The 10493-nt window shown below is 38.9% G+C and overlaps 1 protein-coding gene across 1 annotated transcript; it reads left to right on the top strand.

Moving 5' to 3' along the window:
* The first annotated feature begins 351 nt into the window (after positions 1-351).
* On the top strand, positions 352-10015 carry LOC124288538 (ankyrin-3-like). The gene is made up of 2 exons (XM_046725075.1): positions 352-550; positions 7170-10015. The coding sequence occupies exon 2, from the start codon at positions 7269-7271 to the stop codon at positions 8595-8597; it is 1329 nt and encodes a 442-aa protein (XP_046581031.1). The 5' UTR covers positions 352-550; positions 7170-7268; the 3' UTR covers positions 8598-10015.
* The last annotated feature ends 478 nt before the right edge of the window (positions 10016-10493 follow it).

The following is a 10493-nucleotide window of genomic DNA, read 5'->3' as shown; positions in this document are numbered from 1 at the left end:
TCATGACAACTTTCAGACAACTCAAGTCTGTGCAGTGTGAAGCATATCTCGCCCACGCCGTGCCACTGCCGAAGGGTCAACGAGCCATGCTGCTGCATTCCAAGTTGAAATAATTGGGGTAAAGAGAAGTGGGATTTTCCTCAACAACAGTTTAATAAAGTAGCTTACAAAACAACCATATAACAGTAAATCCAGGAGGTGATCGACGGAAGACGACTGGACCCATGTCCAGTGTTAATGTTTCTTCTCACCTCCGATACACACTCAGGTCAAAGTGACCGCTCTTCGCTTTTTGGCGGTTGTGTGTGATTCACGGAGCGCCACGATTTGCTGACAATTGCACAAGCATTCCGCGCATAGCGGAATAACCCGAAATTGTCACGAATGAAGCATTCGGCACCACTCGCCCGTCTCCGTAGACTGTGAGAACAGTAATAACGCGAATGCGAACGAAGATGCTGATTATTCGTCATCACTCGTGTCTTTCCGTCAGCCCCCGATAACTGGACATCTGTGTGCTGTGTGGTTTGCACGACAGTGCTTTCCTCCGGTAAGTGTTACAGTCACACATTTTAGGTGGAGAGATACCGTAGGTTTATGACTGCATCATCGACGGTAGCAGCAGTGACTGCCAACGCAGCACTTTAACGCTAGTAGTGATGACTGAATATGCCTGCACTCCAGCACTGTCTAATGCACGGACACAGACGAAATATGCCGATCTGCGATGTCGGCTTCAGACATTGTTTTCCGAATGTTAAAATTATACTCGTTATAATTAACTGACATCTGGAAATAAATCAGACCCAAGACAGGCCACGTATCTGTTATATGAAAGATTTAAATAAGAATGCCGGTATGAACTGCATGTGAGAAATCGATTAGCGAAAGGACCAGAGCTACATACTTCACGTATTGGCAGATTAATTAAACATATCTATGGACAATAAATTGCATTGATCTAAGTTTGTACTACAACACATGATCATTCACTTAAATCAATCATGTTTTACTGTGATGGTAACCTATTTGCAAAAGGTTTCAGAGTGAAGCTTGTATTATTTACACTTGACCTGCCCACTTAAACGCTGGCATTTAACCATTTAATCACATGACTCTACAACTTGTACAAGGCAGGGGAAGTTTCAATGCAGTGGGATTGGGTCCGCATAGAGACTTTACGCTGCTTTTTATTAATGTTAAGTTTGTGTCTAAAACGGTTATGAATGAATATTTGAAATGCTGCGGCACCTTGAAGGTTGTACTTTGAGTGATCTCCAACTGCAGTTACAACTACAGTTACAACTACGGTTGATGTGTAGAACAGTTAGGCTTACTGCTTCGTGTATATGCAATGTCGCGCATTACTGGCTGTTGTATATACAAAACCATGCATTACTGATCTGTGTATATACATGTCATGCATCACTGATCTGTGTATATACATGCCATGCAACACTGATCTGTGTATATACATGTCATGCATTACTGATCTGTGTATATACATGTCATGCATCACTGAGTGCTGTATATAGTCATGCATCACTGAGTGCTGTATATAGTCATGCATCACTGAGTGCTGTATATAGTCATGCATCACTGAGTGCTGTATATAGTCATGCATCACTGAGTGCTGTATGTACAAATCATGTATTACTGATATGTGTATAAACAGCAACTAATGATAATCAGGACATTTGTGTAGCACTGATATGATGGGCATGCTCAAAGCACATACAACAGTTCAATTTTACAAGTCAATTTTAATGTCTCCCAAAGAAGGCATGCATTACTGACTGTTGTATAGACATGTCATGCGTTACTGATTGTTGTATAGACATGTCATGCATTACTTACTATTGTATAGACATGTCATGCGTTACTGATTGTTGTATAAACATGTAATGCATTACTGACTTGTATAGATGTGTCATGCATTACTGACGGTTGTATAGACGTCTCATGCATTACTGACTGTTGTGTAGACATGTCATGCATTACTGACTGTTGTATAACCATGTCATGCATTACTGACTGTTATATATACAAGTCATGCAATGCTGACTGTTATATATGCAAGTCAGTCATTACTGGCTGTTGTATATGTAAATCATCTATTACTGCTCTGTGGTAAAAACAAGTCACGGATTACTGACTTGAATATGCATTACTGGCTGTTGTATATGCAAATCATGCATTACTGCTCTGCAAGTCATGCATTACTGGATGTTGTATAAACAAATCATGCATTACTGACTTGTATTAACATGTGCATCACTGAGTGTTGTATATGCAAGTCATGCATTACTAACTTTTTCATGTGCAAATCATGCATTACTGATCGGTGTATATACATATCATGCATTACTGACTTTTTCATGTGCAAATCATGCATTACTGATCGGTGTATATACATATCATGCATTACTGACTTGTATATACAAGTCATGCATTACTAACTTTTTCATGTGCAAATCATGCATTACTGATCGGTGTATACACATATCATGCATTACTGACTGTTGTATTAACAAGTCATGCATTACTGACTGTTGTATAAACGTCATGCATCATTGTAAACCAATAGTGAGTGTTTTCTGCACTTTTCATTGGTCGAGAAACCTCGTGGAATATAGTTCGGCTCCCTGAATTACAAAAGCCGAATAACAGCCCAATGATACGTAAGAATATGCACAACTTTCATTTGCATAATGGAGGCTAAATCTATTTTGTGTGATCCAGATTTTTTTCTTAGTTCCTTTGATGAAATTTTTGGAGATGATGCAATTTTGGAGGAGTTCATGAATGATGAAGGTAAGTATTTTATTTGTTTACCTAACCGAACCCTTATGCTGTTTACAGCAATGACTGAAGAGATATAAAATTTCAGTTGAGAAAACACATTAATACTAATATTGATATATATAGGACTGTGTTGCTAAAAATTCTGAGAATTGACAAATAAATAAAATTTAAAAGTACTTACAATTGGTAAAAACAACAATTTTCACTTGGGAATAGGTTTCGACTTTCTCCAACTCGGCTAACGCTGTCAAAATCACGGACCCGGGCCTGTCCTAGACTTGCAAAGGTCAAGGATGATGACTTACAACAAATCATTGATGGGTCTTTATCAGAGGCGACCAACAGAAATACAGTCTGGGGTGTTAAACTGTTCCGTGGTGCGTCCCTACGACACTTTGTAAATAAAGAGAAAGAAATTGATAGTTACCTCCCCTGAATAGTTTAGACTGGCGAAACGTCTTTCTCAAAATGTTTTTATCCACCATAAATGAATGAAGCATACACATCAACATTCTGCATTGACGGAACAATGCGAATATACATACATTTTAACGATAGCTTAATGCAATAGCGTGTTAATGATTACGTAAATATTTCAGCCGAATCTTTAATACACACCTGGAATTAAGCCATACTGTAATGTAGGATGGATAAAAATCTATGATTTTCTAACAAATTTCTTACCTTATTATCTTACCTTCTCTTTATTTGCAGAGTGGCTTCAAGACAGTGGGTATCCTTCCGACTTTGAGAATTTTGATGTTCAAGCACTGAACACCTATCTTCGTTCATTCTACGCTGAAGTGAGGAATGGTCTTGGCGAACTGTATTCAAAGTCTACCTTCGTCGGCTTGCAGGCGGCCATCAATCGTAGCACTTCTTGTGTCGTTTCACGTGTCTGGGGCGACAGCGAACAAGAGTTTCAAACCGCATTACCACACACGATTTCACTACATCAAAGACTGCCTTGAGAAAACGCTTCTCACTAAAAATTAGGTTACAATATTCATAAATAGTGGTTTGTTCAATTTCCAGGATTCATTGGAATTCAGCATAGGCACGCAAATTTAGGCTGACGCCGTCGGTTTTAAACTAAATTTGCCTATATTAAATTTTAATGAATCCCGGAAATTGAACAATCTTCTACCTGACTGCTGTATGCACAAATCCTGCATTACCTATATTTGTTTACTTATTACCTGTGTGTATACAAGTTATCTATTTCTGGTCTGTGATGAGGATAAACGTCAGTGCAACAGATGTTTGAGATTCTTATAATAAAATTATGTACGTACAACATGAAATATTTTCATTCATAAAAGTTTTTCATGTAATGAAATTGGCAAACTGCCATTTTCCGTGTAATATGAATACAAGTAATGGGCTTTACTGACCAGTGGATGAACACGTTGTGCGTAGAGTTTTCACAGAAACTATTGAGAAAAACATTTTGGGAAATTCAGAAGTCACCCCCTCTTGTCATACACGCTTGCCACTGTTAATGACAGATAGCGAATTGGAACAATAATTATACATCATCTGGGATAGAAGATGATCAGCTTCAGATGGCTACAGAAGTAGGACTGCACGATATTACACCAGTATATCGCAATACGATACGATACGTATTGCGATGATATTTTTCTAAGAAACGGTATGTTGGGTAATAAAAGTGTTTGAAGTTTTGTGATCATCTCTGTTTTTTGTACCGCCTCCGTGGTGTAGTGGTTAGAGCGTCAAACCAAAATACGTTAAAATATGGTCTCTGCCTGGCGCTCGGCATTAATGGGTACAACAAGGACTGGTCGGCTCGGAGTCAGTATACTGTGTCTGAGTGGGGTATTCATGCTTCACTGCGGCATGGTATCTCAGTGAGCTAGCACTATAAAACCAGCTTAAGTCTGGGCTAGTACAAGCAGCCGCACATACACATACATACGCATGCACGTCGTCATATGAGCGAAATCTTCTCAAGCACGACGTTAAACCCAATTTCACCTCACCTCACCTATGTTTTTTGTGAAAGTTTACACAGATCTTTATTCACACTGAAGTATTCCATTGTAATTGACAATTCAGCATACTTTACATATAAAATAAATATAAAAAAAGAAAATACATTCAAAATCAAATATAAATTTAATATTTCTGTTATCACAATCATAACATATATTTTTGGGACTTTAGTTAGCCGAAAATAGACTCTGCGTGTGCAATCAATGCCAATCACTGTCAAACACTGAAGCTCCAATATATCGCAAAACATATCGGAATACTGGTACCAGAATCGCAATACATTGCAATACAGCATATTTGCCAAACACAGCCCTATACAGAAGGTTTTTCTGTACTAGTAATGTATTACTGGACGGTGGTTATAACCATCATGCGTGACTGTCTGGTGTAAGTAATGTTCTACTTATCTGATCATAGTATATAACACGTCACAATTTAATTATGTAAACCCATAAGTGCAGAAACTCACCGCACTTTGGCCAGTTTGTGACAAAGGATTTGATAAAATTCAACAAGCAGTTATGAATATATGCTATATATGCGAAAACTAATAAATTCAACTACTTACCCCATGGGATGGCCCACAATACAATTCATATATTGTTAGGTGTTTGTACAGGTTATCTAGTACTGATCAGTGCATGAACAAATCATTTGGTACTAATTGGTGTATATACAATCTGTATGTTACCAATCATTGTTGAATGACACGTCATACCGTCTTGGTGATAGTTTACTGAAAACTTAACTCTCTTAAAATTGAAAAGAAGAATCGGTTTCATGGGTCTTCTTCTCTTCCTAATCCTGAAATATCAGTATAATTTACACATCATGTTCTTAGCTCCCAAGCCACAACGATGTAAGAGATGTATATAGATAATATCAATCGTGGACGCCTCATAGCCCATGTTAAGGAGACCAAAACAGACTACGCGCCACTCTAGTCTTCTCTGAAAGCACTGGTCACTTAGCCAACGATTATGATTTGAATATCGGAGTTTGTCTAATCCATGGTTACTTTACTCGCAGAATTAACACATTCTAACGCAGCCGCATGTATTTTAGAGTGATTTTAGTAACATATGATTTATTGAATTTATATGAGCTGGAACATGTAAATTTTTGGTAACATCCAACAGACTAAATACCTAGAAACACCAAAAACAGATGAAATTCCTGGAAACGTCCAACAGATTAAATTCCTAGAAAAAATGCAACCGATGAAGAAGCTTTGACTGATAAGATCCTTTAGCAAGGTCATTGTTAAAAACAAATTGAGCGTTTGTATCTATTACCTACTTTATGAAAGCTTTGAGATTCATATGAAGAAAAGCCATATTACAATACTGGAACACTGGAATCACTATTACGTAATATGAAATATATCATAAATCATGATCATAGACATTTACATGTAGTTCTTTTAACGAGCTCATTTGCGTAGGCTTCGGTTAAACATGTAAAACATGTAAAACCTGAAGTAATTAACTAATTTATTTAATGTAAGAGATATCATGTGACATCAAAAAGAAACTTATGAACGAAGCATTATAGAACTTCAACCTGACGAAAGGGGGCGGTGGAGTGGCCTAGTGGTTTCAGCGTTCACCCGTCACGCATATGTTAGATTCCCCAGAAGGATATACTGTTTGAAGCCCGTTTCTGGTGTGTTGCTGGCTTATTGCTAAAGTGTCGTAAAAACCTTTCCACTCACTCACTTGATGAAAAACATGCTCACAAGTGAATCTAATGTGTTTTCAAATACCGCCATCTGAACATATTTCTACGTCACCAGCCTGGTATTTATACATATGGCTACCGTTCACAACGATCAGGGTCGGTGGGGTAGCCTAGTGGTTAAAGCGTTGGCTTGTCACGCCGAAGGCCCGGGTTCGAATCCCCACATGAGTACAATGTGTGAAGCCCATTTCTGGTGTCCCCCACCGTGATGTTGCTGGAATATTGCTAAAAGCGGTGTAAAACCCAACTCAGTCAGTCAGTCAGTCACATCGATCAATTGCACTCAGTTGATATGTTTGTTTCTTAAATCAGCTACATGGGGAAATAACACGTCATGGCCTTTTTTTAGGCCTTCTTCAGGGTGTGTGGCCACAATGAGGCGAATTTGCCAGGTCCGTGCTCAAGGTGGATACACACTTCACTGACTGCGTGAACGCCCAATGTGCCCGTATGTCATCTACATAAAAGTTCAATACTTTACCCTCAGACACTGCCCTATCTGATTCATTTTGATTTTGTGTATAAGTAAAGTTTTTATGATACTATTAATCACAGTTTCTAAGCATGTGTGCAAGTGAACCTGTCCATTTCTTCATTTTTTGTTCCAGACCTGACGTACACTTGTGAAGTATAGTGAAGACAGCTTCACCCTGTGCAGTGCAAATTACGATTGCGATAAGAAGATAGAGGCAGTGCAAGGGAACACAATGGAGGACGTTGAGAGTAAGTTTGGACGGATAAATGAATATATTGAGGACGGTGAAGAAGATCTCCTGTTTGAATATATAAGAGATACGGGCATCAAAGCATGTGACTATAATGAAGATCTACATGAGACCTATCCGTTAGATTACGCTGCCTCAATGGGAAACGTGAGCGTATTTAAGTATCTTGTGAACACAGGTTACTCAATCGAAGGAGAGGTAATCCATCCAATTTACGAAGCATGCTCGAAGGGGCACCTGGAACTGTTGAAAACCCTTGTTGAAACCTACAACATTGATCCGTCAAAGCCAGATCCATATGGCTCAACCCCATTGTCAATTGCAGAATCCGAAGGCCATTTGGATTTGGTGAAATATTTGGTTAGTAAAGGAGTTTCAATACACGCGACATTCTCGGATGGTGAGTTTGAGGACGCCACACCACTCCACCACGCAGCAGTGGCAAATGCGACAGATATTTGTCAGTATTATATATCTCTCGGCGCCGATTTGGAAGCTAAAGATAAGCAGGGGGCCACACCATTGTACATGGCAGCCGCCTCGAACACCGAGGAAACGTGTCCGGTACTAATTGATGCTGGAGCATGTGTGGAGGCCAAAAACTGTGATGGGCAGACACCTTTCTTTGCAGGAGTCAAAGCGTTAGCTACACGACCATGGGAAGACGTTTTGAGCGTCCTTCGACTGCTTTACTCCAAAGGTGCAGACCCCGAGGCTAAAAACAATGAAGGGAAAACACCTCTGTACCATGCCATGTCGTCCTACAGTCTCGCTTATTACCTAATGATAGAGCTGAATATATCGCCAGGAGGAGATAATCCCGACGTTAGGACTCTTTTTAATCTGGCCACAAAAGCAAAGAATCTCGATGTTTTGAATCTTCTTGTTAGTCTTGGGTACAATCCAGGATTGATTGAGTGCCTTGATGACCACGAACATCCCCTGCATCAAACAAGCAAAGGGAAAGAAGTAATGCTGAGATTGAGGGAGATTGCAAGCAATCCAAGGACTCTTCAAGAACTCAGCTGTTTTGTTGTCAGAGCACAACTCGGGAAGGACGTGGCAACAGATGTTAAATCTCTTCCTGTAGCAGAGAGTGTTAAAGGATTTGTGAGGCTTTCCCATATACCTTCTACAGTTGACTATGATTTTGATGCCCAAATGGATGATGACGACATTTCAGGCGCCGAGGAAGAAGGAGAGGAAGTGGAAGTGGATGACGAGGATGACGAACTGGAAAACGGTTCTCAAGAAGACGAAGAGGATGGCGAGGAAGATGATGATACCCATGATCAAGATGATTCTAATTAGCGGAAGGAAGGAGAGGACGAGGATGAAATACTTGGGCACAATGACGAAAACGATGACGAGGAACTATCCAACAATGCGTATTATGAAAAACGTAACAGTAGCAAGGTATAACATTACCAATGGCCACACGTCTTGGTGCGTAATGGAATGAACCTGTAAGAGCTCTAACTACCTTTCTGACATTTTCTAAGAATGCCTGTCTGGCTTTAAGATGTCAGTAACACCAGCTCCAACACCTGTATTTCGGATGAAGACCATTTGATCAAAATCATCCTAAGTATAAGAACACGAGTGCATTACTCCATGAACGTGAATTGAAAACCTAAGCTTAAGACGTAAATGATGATGTTCGAAACAGTTGAAGGCTTTTAGTCTCAACACCTACGTGTCTGTCATAAGCGTTTGAATCATTCGTGATTTGAGTCGTAAGTCATTTAGGCAGTGCATTCATTCATCATAATGGTTCCTAATATCCGAATGACAATAGTTTCATTCTGGAAACAAGGATTGAGCAAAGGATGTGTGACTTTCTGTGAGACTTTCGTAGTGAAAGAGATGTTATTATCTACCTTAAGTCAGCATTAATGGGTCAGAGAATACTGGTGCTTTCAACAAACGGCGACGGGACATATGCAGTCTATGTTTGTTTTTCCTTGTGTCTTAAGTATTTGTCGGTGGTACAAGTATGTCATTTATTCACCATGAATACAGATGGTTGGGAGGAATAAATATTTGAAAGAAACAGGATACAAACAATGTTCAGTGGTATGTATAGCTAACTCTTTTACTGATGAGCGATATGGCTGAAATATTGCCGATGTGACGTTAAATAATAACTCACTCACTCACTCACTGATGAACTAAAATAGTTATTCTTCCGTTTTGTCAAAACTGACAAATGATATAAGTTCTAGGAATTAAAACTTACGCCTTAATTCGTCATATATGTATGTATGTATGTATGTATGTATGTGTGTGTGTGTGTGTGTGTGTGTGTGTGTGTGTGTGTGTGTGTGCGTTATCTGTGTAACAAGGCGTTATAAAAGATTATCCTTAGTCTTAGCAATAGTTATACAATACTCATCCTATTTAGATTAGAAATGTACATCGGAAACTTCACCATTCTCTTTTCTACGCCTTGTGATCAACCTTGACAATGAATGTAGTAAGTCCTTAAAGAGGATGACCTATAGACGTTGGATATATATTTATCATCATAATGAAGTTCCTGATGCAAATTCAAATGAATCGTAACAAGCATACTGTTAAAACGGACCCTTTGAATTGTCGAATTACTCTAGAAATCTAGTAATCTAGTAATTACTGTAGTAATCCATAGGATGGTTTTGGCAGTAATGACTTTCTCCTTTGTATATTGATATTCACGTGTCTTGAAATAAAATCCAAAGTATCTCGTTTTTCATAGTTTGGTTCATCTTTCAAAATAACGCTGATATTGAGTATATATTCATTAGCATCTTTGGGCAAAGACCAGAAGGGGTAGTTTATTTTAGGTACTAATACTGATTATATTGTACTTATTGAATTCTGAGTCTTTGAATCAGCAGAATATTTACTTCTTTTTTCTCAAGATAATTTATCCGTGTAGATCCGGGTTAGAATTGATCTTCTAGAACCCATGCTTGTCGTAAGAGGCGACTAACGGGATCGGGTGGTCGGGATCGCTCACTGTTGTATCCAAATTGCGTAGATCGATGCTCATTCTGCTGATCACTGGATTGTCTGGTACAGGCTCGATTATCAGACTACCGCCATGCAATAGCTGGAATATTGCTGAGTGCGGCGTAAAACTTAACTCACTCAAGATAATTCTTCTTTATTATACATTCTGGTCAATATCAAACATAATCTTGTTTAAAAGCATTAACAATTCCA

The sequence above is a fragment of the Haliotis rubra genome, unplaced genomic scaffold (genome assembly GCF_003918875.1).
Source record: "Haliotis rubra isolate DU_JTF1 unplaced genomic scaffold, ASM391887v1 Scf1111, whole genome shotgun sequence".
In the NCBI taxonomy this organism is placed as follows: domain Eukaryota; kingdom Metazoa; phylum Mollusca; class Gastropoda; order Lepetellida; family Haliotidae; genus Haliotis; species Haliotis rubra.
This window is presented reverse-complemented; position numbering and strand designations above follow the sequence as displayed.

Coding starts and splice junctions, on each gene's coding strand:
- LOC124288538 (XM_046725075.1), top strand. CDS start 7,269: ATGGAGGACGTTGAGAGTAAGTTTGGACGGATAAATGAATATATTGAG.